Source organism: Schistocerca piceifrons, chromosome 1 (genome assembly GCF_021461385.2).
Source record: "Schistocerca piceifrons isolate TAMUIC-IGC-003096 chromosome 1, iqSchPice1.1, whole genome shotgun sequence".
Lineage (NCBI taxonomy): Eukaryota > Metazoa > Arthropoda > Insecta > Orthoptera > Acrididae > Schistocerca > Schistocerca piceifrons.
Genome location: NC_060138.1, coordinates 1,061,785,910 through 1,061,812,825, shown reverse-complemented (window position 1 = coordinate 1,061,812,825; position 26,916 = coordinate 1,061,785,910). Strand labels below are relative to the sequence as shown.

The window sequence follows — 26,916 nt, the reverse complement described above, 5'->3', positions numbered from 1 at the left end:
AAATTAGCCACACAGTTGTGTTCTTTATGTTCTTTGGCTTTACAATATTTACAGTATTTAGACATTACCTCCACATCTAACACTATACTGGTGTCTACACTGTGGCTGTCACTACTCCATTCAGAGAAGTATGTTCTCTTCTCTGCCTGTTCCATCAAGTGCAACTGCAATATCCAAACATCCATCATTTTCTTCCAATGCTTCCCTAGTAGCCAACTTCATGCTGTCCTCACTGACCTCACATACAGCTTTCTCTAATATTGCAGTCAGTTTTTCAAATTTATTTGGTGGTTGATGAAAGTTCATCACTGAACAAAATGTTCTCCCTGCAGCCATGCCCTTGACAATGGATCATTAGGCGTAAACTGATCTAGTATTGATTTCATAAGGGCCACTTGCATCTGGTTTTGAAGAACTCATAAATGAAATCACAGCTGAGCATTTAGTGCAATTTAAATCCAAAGCAATTGCTAGGCCTTTTCTCCCACTGGCACTCTCACTAATTTTCACACTATGTAACTCACCACACTGTCTACATTGTACAAATATGGAAATTACATCTGATAATATTCTCAAATTTATAAAAATGTTACTGCACCCCATGTCACTTACAGTAAATTCGTTGTAACTCTCTTGAAATGATGAGATCTTCTTGGATGATGAACTTGTTGAAGAATAACAACATCATTGCCAGGCGACATAACCTCTTGTACAGAAATCTTATCTAAACTTGTTCCCTCTAAATTGTCGTCATCTTCAATAAACACAACAAAACACACGTAAACAAGCATTGCAAACGTAAGTTTAACAACTACTCGCAATCACACTTGAACAAAACTAACTGCATGATTGAAAGCGTGTTGTTTACAAACAGCAGAAACAAAAGAATACCGACCGTTGCATTCCAAGGATAGCCAACACACTCGGGAGTAAAAAAATACCTAACTTGCAATGTAGGGGATATAAAGATTTAAAATATATGCAGAAAAGTGGGTGATAGAAAAAGTTGATGTGGCACATAAACACACGTGGTAGGAAAATGCTCTTTACATGCTCAGCAAAATCCTTTTCAGAGTACTTAAATAAAACCTTCATCTATCGAAATATAATGAAAACCGAAAATCGATTTTTTCGACCTGAACCACTGTGCAGTCCCCTTAAGGGTTAGCTGTACAATCTTGGGTTAAATCCAGGAATAGCTAACTGAGGAACAGGATAACCACAGGTTAATTTAGATCATTGTATGACATTTTATTCCCCAGTTCGTTATTCCTGGAATAGTGTTCCTGTCCAGTTCAGTCGGCATTTCATATTTACATAGGGGGCGTCTGCAAAAACAGCCTGTCTAACGCAACCAATCTAGATCGAAAAATTATTCATTTGAGGATATTTTGAGCCTGGTAGAAATAGTGGACGAGTTGAACAATGTACTAGAAAACACGAAAACTTCCACGATCTAATTTCATGAAAATATTAGTGTCAACATTTAACTAAGTTTGTAGGGTCCTTGCATTTATAACGGTATAACGACGTATCGTGAAGTTGATTAAAGGACCACGTATTTGTTGTTTGACCAGTAAGAGATTATCTGAATTTCCGAAGAAAGTATGGTAAAAAATATTTAACAGTTCCCATTCCCCGCCTCCTCCCCCAACAAAGATATCGTACCTACACGTAAATGTTATGCATAGAAAAGGTAGCAGAGACTGTAGATCTTTGGCGCCCCATATGTGGAATGTAAGGTCCAAGTTGTGTACGAGTAATTTACGATTTGATAAAGTTGTCAAGGGGAAGACTTTACTGTCCAAATAGGAGCATAATATGAAAGTAACTGTGAAATGCGATGTGCTTCGTGAAATAGTTTGTCTTTTCAGAGTCTCCAGCTGTGATAGCACAGACATAATTGAGATTGCTTTAACAGATAATCCTGAAATGTGTTACTGGCTAACTTGCTGTTGTATTTATGTCAGAATAATTAATTCATTACAGCCACAAGGGTTTTCTACAGAAAAAACCTTTGCTGGATTATTCAACATTGTGCATCCACTTTCGCAGTTACTCGGCGTATATAAATTTTGTTTCTATGATGTGATTATTCATAATTATATTGAGCTTATAAACTGAAGACCCAAAGAAAGTGGTACAGCAGCCTAATGTCGTATAGGGCCCCCACGAACATGCAGAAGTGCTGCAACACGATGTGACATGGGCTTGACTAATGCCACAAACTGTGCTGGAGGGATCGGACGCCTAGAATCCTGCAGGGCTGTCCATAAATCCGTAGGAGTACGAGGGGGTGCAGATCTCTTCTGAACAGCACGTTGTAAGGTATCCCAGATATGCATTCATGTCAGGGGAGTTTGGTGGCCAGCGGAAGTGTTTAAACTCAGAAGAGTGTTCCTGTAGCCACTCTGCAGCAATTCTGGACGTGTGGGGCATCGCATTGTCCTGCTGGAATTGCCCAAGTCTGCTGGAATGCACAATGGACATGACTGGATGCACATGATCAGACAGGATGCTTACTTATGTGTCACCTGTCAGAGTCGTATCTAGACGTATCAGGGGTCCCATAACACTCAAACTGCACATGCATCACACATTACAGAGCCACCACCAGCTTGATCAGTTCCCTGCTAACTTGCAGGATCCATGATGATATCTCCATACCCATACACGCCCGTCCGCTGGATACAATTTGAAACGAGACTCGTCCGACCAAACAACACGTTTCTTGTCATCAACAGTCCAATGTCGGTGTTGACGGACCCAGGCAAGGCATAAAGCTTTTTGTCGTGTAGTCATCAAGCGTACACCGAGTGGGCTTTCGTCTCCGAAAACCCATATCAATGATGTTTCGTTGAATGGTTCGCACACTGACACTTGTTTATGGCCCAGGATTGAGATCTGCAGAAATTTGCTGAAGGGATACACTTCTGTCGCATTGAACGACTGTCTTCAGTCGTCGTTGGTCCTGTTCTTACAGGATCTTTTTCTGGCCGCAGTGATATGAGAGATTTCATGTTTTACCAGCTTCCTGATATTCATGGTCACTTGTGAAATGGTCATAAGAGAAAATCTCCACTTCGTCGTACCTGAGAGATGCCATGTCTCGTCACTTGTGTGCTGACTATAACACTATGTTCAAAGTCTCTTAAATCTTGATAACCTGGTATTGTAGCAGCAGTAACCGATCTAACAACTGCGCAAGACACGTTTTGTCTTATACAGGCGTTGCCGACCGCAACGCCATATTCTGCCTGTTTACATACCTCTGTATTTGAGTATGCATGCCTAAACTAGTTTCTTTAGAACTTCAGTGTATATGAAGAATAAGATGCCAACATGTACAATGAACAACCATAAACTTTTTTATAGTTCTGGTGTAGAAATGCACCTACGACACATATACAAACTGGAGGCTGTTATTTTATTCCACCCTAAGCGTTTGAGGAACAGAAAATGTTTCAAATATAATTTTGGCTTTCGTAATCATGTACTGCAATTACATGTCATCTGCGAGGGAAGGGGAAGTAACTGTATGCGTGACACCTTCACTGTGTTCTTCTTTTTCCACTGTCATCCCAGGTTAGCACTGTCAAATTTGTATTCAGAATAAAATACATGTCCTTAAATGTGAAAGAATTACCAGAGCTGCAGATTGTACTGTTTCAAAATTAGCGTGACAAGAACCAGAGAAAGGAGGACGAACTGTACTGGTTAAAAAAAAAGAGCATAAGTATTATTCCACATACCTATGTGTATTTTATTTTCACTTAATTACATCAGAGAACTGAAATAATTAACAAAACTGTCTCTTGTGCATGTTGTCCAGTGTCATGCACATCCTTTTAACAGTTCTGCTAGCTGTCCCCTTGGCAGTACCAATGAAGTCTCCAATGGACAGCAAAAAATCACCAGAGGCAAAATATTTCAGTGTCAGTAGAACCTGCTTAATTGGTGGAGCAGAGTCTTTTCTGGTAAAAATGAGAAAAAGAATGGCATGTATAATTTTTTTGCTCTGAAGCATTCACTGAAAGATGGGAAAGTAAGAGGGAATACTGAGATAAGAGTGAACAGTATTTTCTGCTGTAGATGTGGCTGAGTGGATTGTGGACACTAGTACACTATCAACCATTTGTTACATTAAACAGTCATAATAAGCCATCCATTTCAGAAAAATGGCACTTCAAGTGCAATATATTTCATTTTAAGTTACCTTCAGCTAACTACAAATTGAAACAAAGGAGGACACTATAATAACTTGATATTCAAGGATAGATAAAAACATTGCATTCCAGGCACTCTGTCCACATGCTACAACTACATAGATTCATTCACTACATTCCTGTTCTGCTCCTATTACATACATGCATAGCTAATATTTTATGATAAGTATAACTGTCTTATGCCAATAGCACTGATAATTGAGAAGCACAATAGCTATGTTCCTTAGCTGAGGAGTATCACCATTTCTTTAATACTAACTTTCCTATTAATCTTATTGTGTTGGACTTAGCTTGAGTAATTACAGATAGTCGACAGGCTTGGGTGATTAACGGTAGGTGGGAGACAATGTTGTTGCTCTGAAGCATAAATGGGCCTGTAATCCTAATAGTTTCACTAAATGGCGAAAGTTGTTCTGATAATGCTGTGATGTTTACAAAAAGGGTCGTTCCTAATGGAAAATAGAGTGGAACAACATTTTCTGCTATTGAAGTAAAGTGGCTGAAAGAAATTGGAACACAATTGTTTTATCAGAACGTTTTGCCACATGAGAAATCAATGTTTTCGTCTAAAACTGAAGCAGATGTTAAAACAAATAGTACCAATAACTGGTGTGGTTCTTCGATTTGGTTAAGTAAGTTAAGTCACTGCTAAACAAAACGAAACAGTCCTTTCCACCACTGCAGGAATTATAACATATGCCAGATAAATAAGTCTATTTTGGCACGAATCGTCATTTTAATGTCCCTGATTTACACAAATAATATGACAGAATTCACAAAGTACTCAAATCAAATGCATAATATTACAAATAAACAGTATTGTTTTAGAAACCAGAGGAACAGTCTTATCTGTCCGTCGTATGCTGCAGTTTCTCACGTATAAGATTGAAAAGACGAAATACAGCTTCCTTTGATATAAATTCGGAATCGGTGTCGTCTCACTTTTTTCTCCTACCTCATTCCCATGGAGAGTTCAGACAAAATCTCGTCATTGCTGTCTGCAACTGCATCTGTCACTATTCCTGCCATCTTGAAAACTTATTCCCCAGTTAAGCTCGCTAACTGGCCAAAAATCGCTGGTTATGGTGTCCTGAGTTGATTCTTCGATTAGGCGTTATTCGGGGTTTGTACAATGCGTTTCTCGCGCTATTCCGAGAATAGTGCCTAACTGGCTGCTAAATGGAGATCGTATAAGCTGCCCTGGATTTACTAGTCTTTTTGTTACGTGTAGTTCCAACTGGAAAAGTAGCATTAAACGTTTCAAGAGAGCTACTTAGAATTTATCAAAGTTACTAATACCTGAAATATAGCTGTCAAAAGACCATTCAACCTCTCACATTACAAAATATAGCTTTTTTAATGAAGTGTATTTGTATATGGACTTTGCTTCATGAAACTTCTTTATTAATTTTTAGTAGTTCAATGTATAATACAGAGTGCTCAGAGATTCCTAAATCTAACAAGGGAACCTCCCCATCGCACCCCCATCAGATTTAGTTATAAGTTGGCACTGTGGATAGGCCTTGAAAAACTGAACACAGATCAATCGAGAAAACAGGAAGAAGTTGTGTGGAACTATGTAAAAAATAAGCAAAATACACAAACTGAGTAGTCCATGCGCAAAATATGCAACATCAAGGACAATGTGCGCTCAGGAGCGCCGTGGTCCTGTGGCTAGCGTGAGCAGGTGCGGAACGAGAGGTCCTTGGTTCAAGTCTTCCCTCGAGTGAAAAGTTTATTTTCTTTATTTTCGCAAAGTTATGATCTGTCCGTTCGTTCATTGACGTCTCTGTTCACTGTAATAAGTTTAGTGTCTGTGTTTTGCGACCGCACCGCAAATCCGTGCGATTAGTAGACGAAAGGACGTGCCTCTCCAATGGGAACCGAAAACATTTGATCGCAAGGTCATAGGTCAACCACAGGAAAACACGTCTGATATATTCTACACGACACTGGTGACGGCATGTGCGTCACATGACAGGAATATGTTGTCGACCAACCTAACTTGTACACTTGGCGCATGGGTAAAAAGATTCTTCTACCTTGCCCGATTTAGGTTTTCTTGTGGATGTGATAATCACTCCCAAAAAAGTGATGAAAACATAAGAGTTTGTCACATAAACTGCAACAAATGGAAGCAACAGTTTCGATGTTTGTTTAGGTGTAGCGTCCCCATACGGCGCAGGTACCTCGCATCGGACGGACGGACGGACAGATAAAATTGTCTGAAAATAAAAAATTAAACTTTTCACTCGAGGGAAGACTTGAACCAAGGGCCTCTGGTTCCGCACCTGCTCACGCTCACCACGGGACCACGGCGCTCCTGAGCTTACATTATCCTTCATGTTGGCTATGTTACGCATGGACTACTCAGTTTGTATATTTTGCATATTTTTTCATAGTTCCACACAACTTCTTCCTGTTTTCTCGATTGATCTGTGTTCAGTTTTTCAAGGCCTATCTACTGTGCCAACTTATAACTAAATCTGAGGGGGGTGCGATGGGGAGGTTCCCATGTAAGCATATATTGGCCACGACATCTTGCTAGATGTTTGTTGCAGTGTCTGTGTGTTTATGGGTTGCATTTTTCCATGCGACTTGTCAAGCCAATGGCAGCACGGCATCTCTTGCCGCAATTGTCACAAGTGTATCTGGCTGCTGAGGCAGGAGCAGTGGTAGCATTGCGAAGCTTTTTCTGCCTTAATCTGTCTAACAAGCCTTCATCATGCTTCGACATTCCAGATGATATATCATCACGCCACTCTGGTCTCATGCTAGCCCGTGCCTCCCATCTGTTTGTGTCGATTCCAAAGCTCTCCATTTCTCGTTTACAGGAGTCCTTGAACCTCAATACAGGACGTGCTACAGGTCTTTTGGCTACAGAGATCTCTCCAAGCATCACCTCACGTGGTAATCAGTCAGGATCCATACGGTGGACGTGTCCCAGCCAGCGGAGTCGTCTCTGCTTCAAGATAGCTGAAATACTGTTGCAGTTAGTTTTATATAGCACTGCTTCGTTGGACACTCGGTCCTTCCACGTTACTCCTGTCCGCAGCTCGTGGTCGTGCGATAGCGTTCTCGCTTCCCGCGCCCGGGTTCCCAGGTTCGATTCCCGGCGGGATCAGGGGTTTTCTCTGCCTCGTGATGACTGAGTGTTGTGTGATGTCCTCAGGTTAGTTAGGTTTAAGTAGTTCTAAGTTCTAGGGGACTGATGACCATAGATGTTAAGTCCCATAGTGCTCAGAGCCACGTTACTCCGAGGATGGATCTCAGGCACCGCATGTGGAAAGCATTAAGGCGACGTTCTTGTTTGGCATAGGTAGTCTATGTTTCCGATGCATACAAAAGGATGCTGAGGGCGCAAGTTTGATATACAAGAATTTAGGTGGTCAAAGAGAGTTTGTTGTTTTTCCAAACACATGTAGAGAGTTTGCCAAAAGTATAATTTGTGAATATTTTAAACTATAATCTCTTAAAACACTATTAATACGTGTAGCTGACTGTGCATGTACTCTACTAGTGACTTGTATGAAGTTTACTTTCAAGCCAAAATCCTTTATTGTGTCAGTGAATTTGGACACATCATTTCTTTCAACTGGGATATTAATATGTAGTCAGCATCTATTACAATCTTTTTCCTTTATTGCAAATTTCCAGTGAACACTGAAATTTGAGCAGAAAAGCTTCAATTGTAGATTTTTATGGAGTTTTTCAGGTACTCTGTAAATAGAAACTATTATGACATTTAGGCCCCTTAACCTAATGCAGCAAGTCTGAAATAATGCTCTTCATTCAAATAATTAAAATGATTTCTTTTTCATTTTTTGTATTGGAATAAGTAAGAATAGTTTGTAATTCGTCAACTTTGTGACTTTTCTTTGAAAAGTCGGCACTTAGACCATTTATATTCCTGTACATTATGTACGAATTTTTCTTTGTGTTTTCAAGAAAACTATTTCTTAGGTAGCGTTTAGGCCTTCTGTTGTTGTTACCAAACAGTGTTTATTTTCCTCATCGTTTCTTATAAATTTCCCCTGTTATTTGGAATTTTTACAAATATCAGCAAACATTTTACTAAGAATTTCGGATCCCAATCTATTAACACAAAACCGTCTTGAACCAAGCATTTATTGCCGAATAACTTATTCAGATTGATACACTCAGCTCCTAGGTGATTACAGTTTTTGTTTACATTGTGGATTATTCTATGTACATATCGATCACTGATGGATATCCTGTACTACTCCATACAATTCAAAATGTTTTGTAGAGATCACTGGCAGATCGAATTAAATACTTATTTCACTAACAATTTCTTCTTAAGCATTGCTTGTAAGAGGATTTGTACCTACATGGATGAACTCCTCTTTGTGATTCTTTCAGTTTGCCTCTGCTGGAAAAAACCAAAGAACTATGTTTGGTGAAGTGTTTCTTCAGCTGCTGGATCATGAATCTGTGGCGAACGTCTTTTATGAAATTCGGCATTACCACATTTTTGAGCAAGTTTGGACAATGAGATCAATGAAACTGGTCAGAGGATGATCAAATTAGCTACCTCAAATAACCTGAGAGGAAGTTTGACTTACTTCGAACACAAGGGAATACATAAGGGAACATGTTGCTCACTGGATGGAATAACTACCAACAAGATCGATCACATCTTGGTGGACCAGCACTGTAGTCAAAGAGTCGTGGACACCACATCGTTGTGTGTAGATTCAAAACGATGGTCACCCTTATGAATAAGAAGAAGAAAGAGACACCAAACACTGCTCTGAATGCCAGGAAACTGCATGAAAGTAAAATTAAAGAAAAATATGCTATATAAATAAAAAATCGTTCTGAGGCTGTAGAAAACCGAGAAGCAAGTGAGAACGTGGAGGAAAAGTGGAAAGAAATAAAGATCACAGAACTAAGTATAGCAGGGGATATTCTGGGAAGGAAGAAGAGAATGTAGAAGAGAAAATAGTTCCACAAGACTCGCAAGTAGGCTATCGAAAGTAGATGGAAGAGGAGGGAGGGGTGGCTGGCTGACAGGGAGAATGAACTGAAAAGGCAGCATTTTCTCAATATCAGAAGGGAGATGAAAAGAATACTGAAAACAGAGAAGAGAATATATCCAACCATTTTACTATAACAAGCGAGGCAGAGAGCCACAACATCAATTCCAAATTGTTTTAGTAATGCATCAAAAATCGAAAACGTAGATATCAGAGCTCATCCTTTTTCTTTAGAAATAAGAACAGCAACTTGACAAATGACAAGGAAAGGTTCAAATGACTCTGAGCACTATGGGACTTAATATCGGAGCTCATCAGTCCCCTAGAACTTAGAACTAGTTAAACCTAACTAACCTAAGGACATCACACACATCCATGCCCGAGGCAGGATTCGAACCTGCGACAGTAGCAGTCGCGCGGCTCTGGACTGAAGCGGCTAGAACCGCTCGGCTACCGCGGCCGGCGACAAGGATAGAATTGTAGAAAATTGGAGAGAATACCTCTCAGATTTCTCGCCCCAACGCAAATGAGATGTTACCTGCAGATACTATTGAGAAAAAGCAAGATGAAGAAGAAAGGAAAGTGACCAAAGAAAATGTGATGATTGCAATGGAAAACTCAGAAAAAACAAGGTCCTAGGCGAGGACAAAATAACAGGAGAATTAATCAAAGATGGAGGTGAGAGTTCGTACTTAGAGATATAGAAATTTATCCATTTGATGTGGAAGAGTTAGAGACTGCCAGAATAATGAAAACTGACCATAATGCGCCCAATATACAACAAGGGAAGCAGAATGGAATGTGGTAACTACAGAGTCATCAGCTTACTGACTGTAACCTGCAAGATACTGTCTATCATTGTCCTCAGGGAATTACAACCATTCATACAAGAATACCAAGCTGGTTTTTGACCAAACCGATCGTCAACAGATCATTTTTTCACCTTAAAACAATTGTTTGAAAAACACTGGTATATGATAAAGATATCGACAGCCTGTTCGTCGATTTTTAACGTGCATACGACAGCATTCACAAGAATAGCGTACATAATGCATTGCATGGCTTCAGAATCCCTGAGAAGCTAGTGAGAATGATGGAAACTTGAATGGATGGATCACAAGCAGCAGTGCATTTCCGAGAAGTCATGTCAGAAACTTTCGAGATTGAGACTGGTCTCACACAAGAGGGTGCTCTTCAACTGTTCAAATGGTTCAAATGGCTCTGAGCACTATGGGACTTAACATATGAGGTCAGTCCTTTCACATGTTATGTTTAATGCCATCTTAGAGAAAGTAACAAGGGATTGTAGGCAACAGTAATAGGTTGGATTGAAGATGGATTGTAATTTCAATTGTCTCATAAATGCAGATAATATACACTCCTGGAAATTGAAATAAGAACACCGTGAATTCATTGTCCCAGGAAGGGGAAACTTTATTGACACATTCCTGGGGTCAGATACATCACATGATCACACTGACAGAACCACAGGCACATAGACACAGGCAACAGAGCATGCACAATGTCGGCACTAGTACAGTGTATATCCACCTTTCGCAGCAATGCAGGCTGCTATTCTCCCATGGAGACGATCGTAGAGATGCTGGATGTAGTCCTGTGGAACGACTTGCCATGCCATTTCCACCTGGCGCATCAGTTGGACCAGCGTTCGTGCTGGACGTGCAGACCGCGTGAGACGACGCTTCATCCAGTCCCAAACATGCTCAATGGGGGACAGATCCGGAGATCTTGCTGGCCAGGGTAGTTGACTTACACCTTCTAGAGCACGTTGGGTGGCACGGGATACATGTGGACGTGCATTGTCCTGTTGGAACAGCAAGTTCCCTTGCCGGTCTAGGAATGGTAGAACGATGGGTTCGATGACGGTTTGGATGTACCGTGCACTATTCAGTGTCCCCTCGACGATCACCAGTGGTGTACGGCCAGTGTAGGAGATCGCTCACCACACCATGATGCCGGGTGTTGGCCCTGTGTGCCTCGGTCGTATGCAGTCCTGATTGTGGCGCTCACCTGCACGGCGCCAAACACGCATACGACCATCATTGGCACCAAGGCAGAAGCGACTCTCATCGCTGAAGACGACACGTCTCCATTCGTCCCTCCATTCACGCCTGTCGCGACACCACTGGAGGCGGGCTGCACGATGTTGGGGCGTGAGCGGAAGACGGCGTAACGGTGTGCGGGACCGTAGCCCAGCTTCATGGAGACGGTTGCGAATGGTCCTCGCCGATACCCCAGGAGCAACAGTGTCCCTAATTTGCTGGGAAGTGGCGGTGCGGTCCCCTACGGCACTGCGTAGGATCTTACGGTCTTGGCGTGCATCCGTGCGTCGCTGCGGTCCGGTCCCAGGTCGACGGGCACGTGCACCTTCCGCCGACCACTGGCGACAACATCGATGTACTGTGGAGACCTCACGCCCCACGTGTTGAGCAATTCGGCGGTACGTCCACCCGGCCTCCCGCATGCCCACTACACGCCCTCGCTCAAAGTCCGTCAACTGCACTTACGGTTCACGTCCACGCTGTCGCGGCATGCTACCAGTGTTAAAGACTGCGATGGAGCTCCGTATGCCACGGCAAACTGGCTGACACTGACGGCGGCGGTGCACATGTGCTGCGCAACTAGCGCCATTCGACAGCCAACACCGCGGTTCCTGGTGTGTCCGCTGTGCCGTGCGTGTGATCATTGCTTGTACAGCCCTCTCGCAGTGTCCGGAGCAAGTATGGTGGGTCTGACACACCGGTGTCAATGTGTTCTTTTTTCCATTTCCAGGAGTGTAGTACTGCTAAGTGAATCAAACCATGAGTTGAAAGAAATGAGCAGTTACATGTAGAATGTTGGGCTAATGGTGAATCAAGACAAAATGGAGCTCATGCAGTTACGAAGGAGACAGGAGCAGCAGGAATTTCTTGACATAGATGGCATGAGCTCAAGAGAGTTCAGCAGTTCAGATACTTGGGTTCTTGGTTTACCAGCAACAACAGCATAGAATGGGCACTATAGGCCGAATAGCGGTGGGAATGAAATGCATGCATATGTTCCCTCAGCAAGACGCTCAGCTCAAAATCGTATCAGCATATACTAAGATGAGAATAACACAGTGATACGCCCAACAGTCATTTACAGTTCATAAAACTGGAACATGACTAAACGAGAAAAGGAAAAACTATTAACATTTGAAAGAAGTGTAATGAGCAAGATACGGGGACTAATCTTAGATAAAGGAGAAACGAGAAGGATGAAGGATAAGGTAAGCTATCTTTTGATGCAGCAAACAACATTATTACAAAAGACGAAGAGCAGAAGGAGTCAGTGGGCAGGCCATGTGGCGTGTATGCCAGAAGAAAGGCGGCGCTGGATGGACGAACTGACGAATGATCTGGCAGCCCTGGGGACTGAAGACACCTGGAGGAACCGAGCACAAAAGCAGAAAGGAGTGGAGGCAGCTTGCGAAATCAGCGTGTTGCCTGCAGAGACTGTGACTGCTGGAACTGTACCCTATGTATGTACACTTGTCCACTTATGTATATTTTCAGTTTTCAACCGTTGGTGCAGCAGATTTGTTGTTTGGAAACTTCGAACGAACAGTTGTATCAGTCCTCCCGTTTTTGATGTTATTTTCGTCTATCACGTCAGCTATCTTGCAAAAACGTTTTTTCTTGCGTTTCAGGTCACTTTTTTCTTGCTGCTGCGCCGATAATTCTTCTTTTAACAGGTCATAGTCGCTACATTGCAGTTTAATAATTTCTTCCTGTGAATTCACGGTGGAAGCCAGTTTCGTGGTTTGCTCCTTCAGTCTAGGCAGGTATAGTGAATACGATCGTGAATACATTTCAGCGTACTTTTCATGTAACCAGAAGTTGCGCTTCACTACAGAACTCCTGTTACAACCCGTTTTGACACTTTTCAAACGATCCACTGTTAAACTTTTGCATTTCTTCGAGTGTTGTGTCATTGTACTTTTCAGTATGCACCATCTTGTACTGTTTGATACCACCGACACCAAACAGCACATTACGAAACAACTTACAGCGCAAATTGAGTTTCAACACAGTAGCTGACCAGAGCGACCTTAAACGGGACATGCCTTTAATGTTGCACCCTACAGCCACTGCGCTGAGATTCAACTTAGTTTGTGTGGACTTTAAATCATTCTATTATATAAAAGTTAGTGAACTCCAGTTTTCAAATTCTGTAAAAATTTTCCTTTACTATACCCTTTCTTATAGCTCTCTTCTGGGGTTTAAAAGTAGTGACAGGGATCAGGGCTATAGCACTGTGTGTGACCTTGTAAAAAAATAGCATCTTCAAAGAACGATACAAATGTTGGCTTAGTTCCTACTTTCATGCAGTATGATCGACCACAATCTCTGTCAGGAGGGTCAATATGGAGTTAGATCAGCTGCTTCAGGTGGCTATTATGTCAGGCATAGGTTTGGTTCCTTTTGACCTATTGATAGGTGATACTTCACAAGACATGGCCTGCATGTCAATGGGAAAGGTATGCGTCAGTTGTGATTAAGCATTAAATGAAATTACGATTAATTAGTAGCTCAGACAGGCATGTACTAGATGTGTTAAAATACCACAAGATTCTCATACAAGTATAGTGAAAAATAATATTAGTATATTGCATCTGAATGTCAAGGGATTAAATAGCAAAGTAAATGAGCTTCTTGTTTGTTGAGAAGATTTAGAAACTGAGGCTGGAACAGATGTACCATGCCTGTCTGAACATCATATAGTCACAAATATGGAAAAGGTAAATGAAGGTGGCTATAAGCTTTCAACACATGTAAGTAGAGACTATGGAGAGAGGAGGAGTTGCCATATATATTAAAATTTATCATAGTGTGAAGAATTTAGGAACTAAACAATTTTGTGTAGAGCAACATATAAAAGCATGTCCCTGTGAACTTAAACTAAGTATTGGTATTGTAGCTGTGTATAGGTCCCCATTGGGAAATTTTCAGCTATTTCTGGAAAACTCGGATTCTTTGTTGTACTGTCAGTCAGAGGGAAGAAAATTATTGCTTGTGAGGATTTCAATGTAGATATTCTGAAAGAGTCTGATAGAAAGCATGGTTTCGATATATTACTTGGTTCTTTCAATCTGACATCAGTTATTGTTTTTCCTTCTCAGTAGAAGAAAGCAGCACACTGACAGACCAAAACAAATTTAATCAAATAAAAACTTTTCCTGTTAAGAATGGTCTTCCTGCCAGCCAGGGTGGCCGGGCGGTTCTAGGCGCTACAGTCTGGAACCGCGCGACTGCTACGGTTGCAGGTTCGAATCGTGCCTCGGGCATGGATATGTGTGATGGCTGTAGGTTAGATAGGTTTAAGTAGTTCTAGGTTTTAGGGGACTGATGACCTCAGAAATTAAGTCCCATAGCGCTCAGAGCCATTTGAACCATTTCTGAATGGTCTTCCTGGTCATGATGCACAACCAGTTACACTATGTGACATAGCTCCATTCAATAATGCAATACAGTCCTCCAAAACAGTGTATTCCATTTAATGAGTTAATGATTGCAAATTTTAGGGAAAGCTTGCAACAGTTTAGTGGGATGAGGTGTACAGGCAACTTGATGCTAAATTAAAATTTAACCTATTCCATGATACCTTTGTGAGTATATTTGTTAAGTTTCCCTAAGAAAACAGTGAAACATAGTTGTAAGACACTATTCGATAAAGCCACAGCTTACTAAAGGGATAAAAATATCTTGTAAACAGAAAAGAGAAATGTATCTGATAGCTAAAAAGAGTAATGATATAGAAACAGGGAAACATCATAAAAGCTACTGCACTGTATTAAGAAAAGTTATTATAATGTCCAGAAGGATGTGCATCATGTCAGAGTAGCACCTATGGTAATAAAATTAAAACAATTTGAAATATTGTTAAAAAGGGAAACAGGCCAACCAAGAGCACAGGAAGACTGTATTTATATTAAAGTCAATGAAAAGTTTGTTAATAAAAAGTCAAAAGCAGAAAATATTTTTAATAATCATTTTTTAAATGTTGTTAAGCAAATGGAATCCAGCAGCTCATTATAAAATGCAAGTCTATATAAGGAAGAGGCAATATCTATGCAATTTGATAAAACTGAAATTCAATTCAACTCTCCTGTTAAAATTAGGAAAATGATATATTCACTCAAAAGCAACAGCTGACATGGAATTGATAGCATTTCCAATGGAGTACTAGAAGCTTGCTCCCAACAGATATGTAGTTGCTTACTGAAACAGGGCATTTTTCAAGATAGATTGAAATATGCTACTATTACACCATTGCATAAAAATGCAAACAACTACTGCCCAATCTCTCTTCTGACACCTTTCTCCAAAAGTCTTGGAAAAGTTATGTAATCAAGAGTAGTTTCACTTATCTGTAAAAATGAAGTACTAACAAAACGTCAGTTTGATTTCTAGAAAGGCTCTTCAAGAGAAAATGTTGTAGATGCTTTCACTGATCAAATATTAAATGCTTCGAATAACCGAGCATCACCCATTGGGATTTCTTTGTCATCTCTCAAGCGCTTTTGACTGTGTGAATCATGAAATTCTGCTAGATAAGCTTAAGTATTGTGGTATGAGTGGGACAGAAGTCTGCTCCCAATTCAGAATATTCAAAATTTGTGGGTGTGTGCATTGATGAGAAATTGAATTTTAAGGCACACATTGCTGATTTGCTGAAATGTTTAGATTCAGCTACATATACTATTAGGGTTATAGAAAATTTTGGTGATAAACATATCAGAAAATTAGCCTATTATGCCTATTGCCATTCACTGCTTTCATATGGCATAATATCTGTGGTAATTCATCATTAAGGGAAACAGTATTCAGTACACAAAAACGTGTAATCGGAATAATAGCTGGTGCACACTCCGGATCACTTTGCTGACATTTATTTCAGGGACTCAGGATGTTCACAGTACCTTCACAATACATATAGTCTTTTGAAATTTGTTATTAATAACACATCCCAATTAAGAAGTAATAGCAAAGTGCATAGCTACAACACTAGAAGAAATTATGATTTTGACACTTATGCATTAAATCTGACTTTGGCACAGAAAGGGGTTAATTATGCTGCAACAAAAGTCTTTGTTCATTTACCAAATAGCATTAAAAGTCTGACAGATAGGCAACCAGCATTTATTAACAAATTACTGAAAGACAACTCCTTCTACTCAATAGAAGAATTTTTAGATATGAATATAGCGTTTGTCAGTTAACGGGCAGCACTATGGTTGTTGGTTCATACATATAAATGTTCCTCTCCCTTCACTGCCCCAACGCGACACAAATGTCAGAGGTATTCCACATAAGCTTCACTTCCGACCACACACATCACCTATGTCATGTATTGTCCAGGGTGTCCGGCAACAGGACAATCCCATGGCCAATCAGAGTGCATGGCGCCAACTTTCCGTACTTTAAAAATTGTTTGTTGTCGACCAACACTACATTAGTAATTTTGGTTCCTACTGGCATCAGCTATGCCGGGTTAAAATTTCATGACACAATTTTTCTCCACCCTATCTATCTATCTATCTATCTATCTATATATATATATATATATATATATATATATATATATATATATATATATATATGAAGTAGTAATGTATATATATTTTACTACTTCATATCTAAAAATTCCTCTATTGAGTAGAAGGAGTTGCCATCAGAAATTCTTTAATTTGTATTTCAATGCTGGTTGCCTGTCTGGCAGACTATTTGATAAATGAGCATATAGACAGAGTGAGTCACTGACTACTGCCACTTAGAATAACTCCGAAAGTATGATAGTAGCTGAAACGTTTGTGGGACAAACGTTGCATGGGACAGTGGGGGTTATAATATGATGTTGGTTTTTTGTTGCTGGGTGGAGTCATGTCTGAGATATGAAGGCCAACTCTGGTATTTTAAATGGGATGCTATAGTTCGGTACTTATTTTCTGATAGTGGCTATCAAGACGAATCCAGTGATGTGTAGCAGTAAGATCTTTCAAGGTCAACGAAGGCCAAAAAGCTGGCATGAACGTCAATTTACTGAAGGTGTTCGAGGTGATGACCATTGGTATCATTGCAGTGCTTCAATCGTCTTATCATGGATTGAGTGGTATTTCTTATCACTTCGGTACTGATTCAAGCACATGCTCTGACAATTCTCTCTCGTATACTGTTCAGATAGTAAATATTGGCCGAACATGGGGTATCCATCTTATATGCCATTGACATGTAAACACCATTCGACAGTTTTGCAATACAACACTAACATATTGGATTAGATTAGATTCAGTTTTTGTTCCATAGACCCAAAAAATGAGATGATTCTCGTGGGTGTGGAACATGTCAGAAAGTATGGCATAAAAACAAAACATTTGAGTATAATACTTACTATCCTGATCCTTTGTCAGGAGATAGTCGAAAATAGGTTAATACAATGCAGTAAACTGGGACAGCTAATATTTACAGAATTAACACACTGTCAGAATGAAACACTGTTATGTATTATTAATAAATTTATCATACGCAAAATATCTAATCTTGACTGTTGTGACCAAGTGTTGTCAAAACTGAAATATTACAGATATTTTTACTTAAGCTGACGTAACGGTCTCTGTTAAGATATTCATCTATGGAACAGAAGGAATTGCCTATCAAAAAGTCTTTCAAACTCTGTTTAAACCATACTTTATCTAAACCCAGTTTATAATGGTTGCTGTCAATTTATTAAAAATGTGTGTTTCCGAATAATGGACCACTTTTTGGACCAAGGTAAGTGATTTTAGGCCTTTATGTAGATTCTTCTTATTCCTAGTATTGATACTGTGTACTGAGCTATTTGTTGGAAATAGAGATGTATTACTTGCAACAAATTTCATTAAGGAATAAATATACTGAGAAGCAGTGGTAGGAATAGGAAGTTCCTTGAGCAGATTTCTACATGATGTTCTCGGATTTACACGACAAATGATTCTTATCACACGCTTTTGCTCGGTTTGATGAGTTCCCCAGAATATGATCCCATACGACAAAATAGAATGAAAGTAAGCAAAGTATGCATGTTTTTTATATTTATATCTCCTACATCTGACATCATTCTCATGGCAAATACAGACTTGTTTAGGCGCTTAAGCATTTCTGTGGTAAGCTCTTCCCAACTGAATTTATTATCGAGTTGTAATCTCAGAAATTTAACACAGTCAACCTCTTCGATCTGCATGTCCTCATACGTTATACTCATGATGGAAGGAAATCTCTTACAGGTTCTGAACTGCATATAGTGTCTTCTCAAAGTTTAATGACAAAGAATTAGCTTTAAACCACTTATTAATGTCAGTGAAAACCTGATTACTGCTTTTTCTAAATTTGTATTTGATTTGCTGCTTATTGCAATGTATCATCTGCAAGCCAAACAAACTTAGCATCTGGCAATGTAACAGATGAGAGGTCACTAATATACACAAGAAAAAGCAATGGACCCAGAATGGAACCGTGAGGAGCACCACATGTAATTAATTCCCATTTAGATGAAGACTGACTGCTTAATGCACAGGTATTTCGTAGCAGGAACAGTAAGATTAGTATCGTCGAATCAAGCGAGTGTGAATGATGTATTCCTTCGAAGAACAAGTCAATACGCTTCTCATTTACAGAGAATGCCAATGAAATTCAGTGAGAGCTAGTGACTTATACGCTGAAAGATATCCTTAATGCACTCACCCAACACGTCGTACATTTAAATATGTGTAGGATAAATAAAGAACAACTGGATCTTTAACACATCGGAAACATATCCGGCAAAGAAAAGTTACTAACAAGGAAACGCAAAATGGTACTCATGCCACTGTAGTTCGAGATCCTTATGTTAGTTATTAGTTCGCGCCAAATCGGTGGGGAATCTGTAATTGGCCAGAGTAGTGTTGTTCGTGTTCTGCATCACCATAAATATCATCCTTACCATATCAGTCTCCACCAAGAATTAACTGGTATGGATTGTATGCATCGCATTGAATTCTGCTGATGGGCTCAGCTTCAGATTCAGAGGGCTGACACATTTTTTAATTTGTTTTTATTTACTGACGAGGCCACATTCACGAATTTTGGAAATGTTAATTTGTATAACAGGCATTATTGGTCAACTGAAAATCCATGTTGGCTGCAGCAAGCTGCACACCATAAACCGTTAGATTAGATTAGATTAGATTAATACTAGTTCCATGGATCATGAATACGATATTTCGTAATGGTGTGGAACGAGTCGAATTTTCCAATACATGACATAATTAGGTTAATTTAACAACATACTTAAGTTAATATAACAACTTTATTTTTTTTGTGTTTTTTTATTTTTATTTTTTTATTTTTTTTAATGTTTTTTCCCTTAATTTATATATAAAAATTCCTCTATGGAGTAGAAGGAGTTGTCATTCAGAAATTCTTTTAATTTCTTCTTAAATACTTGTTGGTTATCTGTCAGACTTTTGATACTATTTGGTAAGTGACCAAAGACTTTAATGCCAGTATAATTCACCCCTTTCTGTGCCAAGGTTAGATTTAATCTTGAATAGTGAAGATCGTCCTTTCTCCTAGTATTGTAGTTATGCACACTGCTATTACTTTTGAATTGGGTTTGGTTGTTAATAACAAATTTCATAAGAGAGTATATATACTGAGAAGCTACTGTGAATATCCCTAGATCCTTAAATAAATGTCTGCAGGATGATCTTGGGTGGACTCCAGCTACACTCCTGGAAATGGAAAAAAGAACACATTGACACCGGTGTGTCAGACCCACCATACTTGCTCCGGACACTGCGAGAGGGCTGTACAAGCAATGATCACACGCACGGCACAGCGGACACACCAGGAACCGCGGTGTTGGCCGTCGAATGGCGCTAGCTGCGCAGCATTTGTGCACCGCCGCCGTCAGTGTCAGCCAGTTTGCCGTGGCATACGGAGCTCCATCGCAGTCTTTAACACTGGTAGCATGCCGCGACAGCGTGGACGTGAACCGTATGTGCAGTTGACGGACTTTGAGCGAGGGCGTATAGTGGGCATGCGGGAGGCCGGGTGGACGTACCGCCGAATTGCTCAACATGTGGGGCGAGAGGTCTCCACAGTACATCGATGTTGTCGCCAGTGGTCGGCGGAAGGTGCATGTGCCCGTCGACCTGGGACCGGACCGCAGCGACGCACGGATGCACGCCAAGACCGTAGGATCCTACGCAGTGCCGTAGGGGACCGCACCGCCACTTCCCAGCAAATTAGGGACACTGTTGCTCCTGGGGTATCGGCGAGGACCAATCGCAACCGTCTCCATGAAGCTGGGCTACGGTCCCGCACACCGTTAGGCCGTCTTCCGCTCACGCCCCAACATCGTGCAGCCCGTCTCCAGTGGTGTCGCGACAGGCGTGAATGGAGGGACGAATGGAGACGTGTCGTCTTCAGCGATGAGAGTCGCTTCTGCCTTGGTGCGAATGATGGTCGTATGCGTGTTTGGCGCCGTGCAGGTGAGCGCCACAATCAGGACTGCATACGACCGAGGCACACAGGGCCAACACCCGGCATCATGGTGTGGGGAGCGATCTCCTACACTTGCCGTACACCACTGGTGATCGTCGAGGGGACACTGAATAGTGCACGGTACATCCAAACCGTCATCGAACCCATCGTTCTACCATTCCTAGACCGGCAAGGGAACTTGCTGTTCCAACAGGACAATGCACGTCCGCATGTATCCCGTGCCACCCAACGTGCTCTAGAAGGTGGAAGTCAACTACCCTGGCCAGCAAGATCTCCGGATCTGTCCCCCATTGAGCATGTTTGGGACTGGATGAAGCGTCGTCTCACGTGGTCTGCACGTCCAGCACGAACGCTGGTCCAACTGAGGCGCCAGGTGGAAATGGCATGGCAAGCCGTTCCACAGGACTACATCCAGCATCTCTACGATCGTCTCCATGGGAGAATAGCAGCCTGCATTGCTGCGAAAGGTGGATATACACTGTACTAGTGCCGACATTGTGCATGCTCTGTTGCCTGTGTCTATGTGCCTGTGGTTCTGTCAGTGTGATCATGTGATGTATCTGACCCCAGGAATGTGTCAATAAAGTTTCCCCTTCCTGGGACAATGAATTCACGGTGTTCTTATTTCAATTTCCAGGAGTGTATTATTCTGATTACACGCTTCTGTGCAATATATACTTTATTCCTCAGTGATGAATTACCCCAAAATATGATGCCATATGAAAGCAATGAGTGAAAATAGGCGTAGTAAGCTAATTTACTAAGATGTTTATCACCAAAATTTGCAATGACCCTTATTGCATAAGTAGCTGAACTCAAACGTTTCAGCAGATCATCAATGTGTTTCTTCCAATTTAATCTCTCATCAATGGACATACCTAAAAATTTGGAATATTCTACCTTAGCTATATGCTTCTGATTAAGGTCTATATTTATTAATGGCGTCATACCATTCACTGTACGGAACTGTATGTACTGTGTCTTATCAAAATTCAGTGAGAGTCCGTTTACAAGGAACCACTTAGTAATTTTCTGAAAGACAGTATTGACAATTTCATCAGTTAATTCTTGTTTCTCAGGTGTGATTACTATACTTGTATCATCAGCAAAGATAACTAACTTTGCCTTTTCATGAATATAGAATGGCAAGTCATTAATATATAATAAAAACAACAAAGGACCCAAGACTGACCCTTGTGGAACCCCATTCTTGATAGTTCCCCAGTTTGAGGAATGTGCTGATCTGGTCGGTGAATGTGTGGTGTGGGATTCTGGAGGATGTAATGTAAAGGTTTGTTGTGCCATGTTTGTTACCCTGCAGTAGAGGTCCTACACCAGTCTACTGAGTATAAATTAATAATACGCACGCAAAAGCCTTTATATATTGCAGTACTTTTGAAGCTTTCTCAACGCGTCAGGACACTTACTTAATTTTGCGTTCAGTATTTTCCATTACTTATTAATTGCCGGAAGCTTATAATCTCTGTTTTTCTTATATCATTCACTGTCAAACAGAAATCGCAAACTGTTTTGCTACCCTAGTGATGACAGTACAATGAACTCTAAAACTACATATGAAACCGAAAGTTTTTGATGAACGTCACGATGTGATTCGACAGTTCAACATGAACATCTCTATTGATGGATACCTCGGAATTCAGGAATCGCAACGAGTAATCGTCGATATCATATCGAATGAGTTTCGAGGCTGTGTAGTGTTTTACGTCGATTTGTATTTATACAGGTCACAAATGTTTTGCGTTTGTAAAATTTATTTATCTTTGTTTTAATACCTCGTAGTTCATCTTTATGCTTTTAAAAAGACGTATAGTTTTTGCCTGATTAGTATTATCTCAAGTAACAAAATTTAGGCTGCTTCCCAAAGTCTGTAAACAAACGACATGTCCGCTATATGATCATGCACCTGTCAAACTAGCGTAAATATGACCCTCAAGTGTTTTAACGATAATGCATCGACGGGAAATAAGGGGCGAAGAATACCGACTACAGTACCTGCATTCAGGGAGAATGGCATCTTGCGAGTTTTCAGATACCGGATATGATTCATTTGCTGGTATTGAAATACAGTGACTAGCTTAATTATGCTGGCGATTTTGCAAGGTGAGATCGTTTACGTTTATAATTTTGAAAATATGTATCTTAATTCGGCAGTCTTCACGTATTTTACCTGTTCCAGGATGTTACCTATTGATATCTGGCCGACATGGGTGATGTCGATAGGCGTGGTTGTTCCACTAGTCGCTGCCCTAGCAGTGTGTATTTGTGGATGCAGGAAGACCGTTCCCAAGTAAGATAACAAAATTTGGTAGAACAGTGGCACTTCAATAGTTTTGTCATGAAGTGTGACCGATTTAGGAATAAAGCCTTTGACTATATTAACGAATCTTTCGAGATACTTTCGAAAATGGTCATAATTAATATTTTTTGACCTGTAAAACTTTTTCCTTTCTTTTTAACTTTGAAAAATATATACAGTAGGCTAGTACAGCAAATAGCCCAGCATTGCTTATCATTTGCCGTAATGTAAACAAATATTGACAGGTAATACATACATAGTGAAAGTGCCTAATGCTTAACTTGCACTAAAGTGATAGGAAACAGGATACTGACATATTAAAAATAAAAAATGGTTTGGTAGTTTACTTTTAAGTAATATAAGGTGACTTCAGTTTAGTATCGTAGTGTAGTAGTTAAACTTTAAGCAATCGATTTAAATGCCTTGTTACTGCTTGACAAGAATAATTTGTCACCATCCTTAAATTACCTCATGACACCAGCAATATAAATACATGAAACAGTAAAAAAAAGAGAACATGTAATTCTGGTACATGGATTACAGTGTATGTGCTATTGATGTAGTATGAAGTAGGTGTAGTAAAAACTGGTTAGTGTGTATAGTTCCAGCCCCCCCCCCCCCTCCCCTATGATAAATGCAAGATCTAGATGTGAGTTGGCACTACGTAACTCTTGTTCCAAAAATCACTTTCATTGTGGAGTCGCAATGTTTTCATGTTATGTGTGAAGAAAGGAAAAATAAGTCTGTGATTAAGTGAGCATGTATTAATATACAAAGCAAGAAAATTATTCATTTATTTGTCCTTCGAGCATGTGGCATTGCAATGTAGGACTTGTCAGTTTCATTACAGAAGTAACATATACACAGGTTAGGCAAGGATATGGCAGGAAATTGGTTATGGCATATTCAATGGGATTATCCCAGCAATCACCTTAGAAGCATGAGGATACCATAGAGAACCCAAGTGAGGATGGCTGGACAGGAGTTCGAACTCCATTCCTCCCAAATGAAAATCCACCGCATTAACATTGTGCCATCCCACATGTTATGTGATTTGAGAAGAAAACTTTCAACAGAACCACACACATCTAGGCTACAAACAATTTATGTTATGCATTAGAAGTATAAACAATATCATTATTAGAATATTAAGCAGAGCTCAATGACAGTTGGGATGTGAATTGGGTGAAGGCAATAGGACAAGAGGTGGGTGTGGGGGCAGTAGTTTACTTTAGGTTGAGGCAAGGATGATTTTGATAGCAGAGAAGTGTGGTAAGAGTAGCTCCAATCTGCTAATTTCAGAGAAGCTGGTGGTGAAGGTGAGAATCGAAATGACTCGGCAGCCATTGAAGTCGAGCATGTTATGTGCAGCTCTGTGTTGTGCCGTATGGTGTTCCACTTTCTTCTTGGCCACAGTTTGATGGTGGCCATTCATCCTGTGGACAGCTGACTGATAGTCATAGCACATGTAGAAAGCTGTGCAGTGATTGCAGCAGAGCTGGTATATCACATGGCTGCTTTCACATGTGGTCTGGTCTCTGATGGGATAGGATAAGCCAGTGACAGGACTCGAATAATAGGAAGTGCTGGGTGGGTCGATTTGACAGGTCTTTCACGTGGGTCTTCCACAGAGATAAGATTGCTGTGGCAATAGGCTGGCTTTGAGAGTGGTTAGGGATGGACCAGGATGTTGTGGAGGTTTGATGGGTGATGGAACACCTCTTTAGAAGGGGTGGGAAGGATCTTGTGTAGGGTGTCCATCATTTCAAGAAGCAAAGCCCTGACATAGGCTGCCATTCAGTTGTTTCAGTCTGGGGTGGAATTAGGTGATGAAGGGGGGCTCTCTTTTGTAGCTGGTTCTTTGGGGTGGTGGGAGGATTAGGGATATGTGGAGAAATGACATGGGAAATATGTTTGCAGACTAGGTCTAGAGGATAGTGCCTGTCTGTGAAGGCCTTTGTGAGACCTTCAGCATACTGGAGAAAGGAGTTCTTGTCTCTGCAGATGTGCCATCCCTGTGTGGCGAGGCTGTACGGGAAGGATTATTTGGTTTGGAAGGGATGGAAGCTGTAGAAATGCGGGTACTTTTGGTGGTTGATGGGTTTAATGTGGACAGAGAGGGCAGATGGGAGGAATGCGTTGAGGTTGTAAAGGAATGAGGATACGATGTCTTGGCCCTGAGTCCAGATCTTGCATATATCATCAGTGAACCTGAACTAGACCAGGGATTTAGGGTTTTGGAAGGTTTCCTCTAGATGTTCCATAAAATGGGTTGGCGTAGGAGTATGCCAAGTGGATGCCCATGGCTGTGCCATGAATTTTTTGATATGCTCCCTTCAAAGGAGAAATCATAGTGCATTAGGATAAAGTTAGTGTGTTGTGTGGGGAATGAGGTGGTGAGTTTGGAGTCTGAAGGATGATGGAACAGGTAGTGTTCAGTAGTTGCAAGACCTCAGGCATGAGGGATGCCGGTGTATAGGGAAGTGGCATCAGCATTGATGGGTGGGATAGTAGGTGGTGAAGGGGTAGGAAATGGTGGAGAGTCAGTGAAGGAAGTGATTGGTGTCTTTGATGTAGGAGGCTAGCTTTTGGACAATTTGTTGGCGGTGTTGGTCATTGAGGGCCAAAATTCTTTCAGTGGGAGCACAATAACCAACTAAAATGGGTTGTTCAGGATTGTTGGTTTGTGGATTTTGGGGATCCTGTATAATGTGGGTGTGCAGGGTGTCATAAGGGTGAGAAGGGAGGTGGTTTCAGAGAGAGAGGTTCTGGGAAGGGCTTGAGGCTTCAGGCAGGGATTGGAGATTATGTTGGAGTTCTGGGATGGAATCAGTCTGGCAGAGTTTACAGTTAGAGAAGTCAGATAATTGCCAAAGGTCTTCTGCCATGTAGTCACAGAAATTCATAATGACAGTTGTGGAACTGTTGTCTGCAGGTAGAACGATTAGGTGAGGATATGTTTAGAGGCTGTGGATGGCTGTCCATTCCTTTGCTGAAAGGTGACGTTCTTAGGACGGTACCTGGGGAAGGATGGTGAGGCCAAGTTTGAGGTAAGAAATACCTGGAAGGTAACAGATGGGTGGTTGGGTGGGTGCGGAGGGTTCGGTGCTGGGTGGAATTGTGCTTGGGTGGTGCTATGAACTGGAAGAGGTGGGGTTTAACATTGTGATTAGGTTGCCTTTGTTTATAGGGATTTGTGGCAAATAGGTATTGTCATTGCAGGAATTGGGAGGAGGAGAATAGGTCTTGGACAAGTGCAAGTGGGTTGAAACTAGGTATAGAACTGTAGGTGAGGCCTGTGGATAGGACTGAAACTTCTGTGGGGCTGAGGATTTTGGTGGAAAGGTTACATCAGTGTTCTGAAATTATGGAGTAACACTATGGGTAGAATATATGTTGTTGGACAGTGGTGCCCCAAGGCAGCAGGTTGCATACCTTATGGAGGTGGTGTCTGTAATAGTCTTCCAGGTGCTGGAGAGCAACAGATTGAATTTCAGAGATATGATGTATGTAGTAGGATTGCACAGTAGCAGTATCTTGCATAGGTGGCTCTGCCCATGCCATGGAGGTGTGCTTTTGTAGCCCCAGGTTTGTGAGGGACAAGGACTGGAGGAATCTGAAAAAGTGCTATGCCTCTCCCTTCCCCACCCCACCCTGGGTTGCTGCTTTCATTTAGTGTTATAGTGGCATTCTGGCTGCAGATGCCAGTGATAGAGGGCATGCGTGCATCAGGTGTGCTTACTTGTGTGGCTGTATGTGTAACAATCATCTCGTTGTGCCTGTCTGCAACTCAACATGCCGATCTTTAC

The 26,916-nt window shown here is 41.0% G+C and overlaps 1 protein-coding gene across 3 annotated transcripts in view; it reads left to right on the top strand.

Annotated features, from left to right (window-relative positions):
- The first annotated feature begins 22,492 nt into the window (after nucleotides 1–22,492).
- LOC124797465 (fibrous sheath CABYR-binding protein) overlaps nucleotides 22,493–26,916 on the top strand; it is a 103,730-nt gene continuing 99,306 nt past the window's right edge. For all 3 annotated transcript variants that reach the window (XM_047260790.1, XM_047260789.1, XM_047260788.1), the window contains exons 1-2: nucleotides 22,493–22,911; nucleotides 22,988–23,098. In XM_047260790.1, coding sequence (XP_047116746.1) covers nucleotides 22,989–23,098 — 110 coding nt within the window. In that variant the 5' untranslated portion in view covers nucleotides 22,493–22,911; nucleotide 22,988. The remainder of the gene's footprint in view (nucleotides 22,912–22,987; nucleotides 23,099–26,916) is intronic.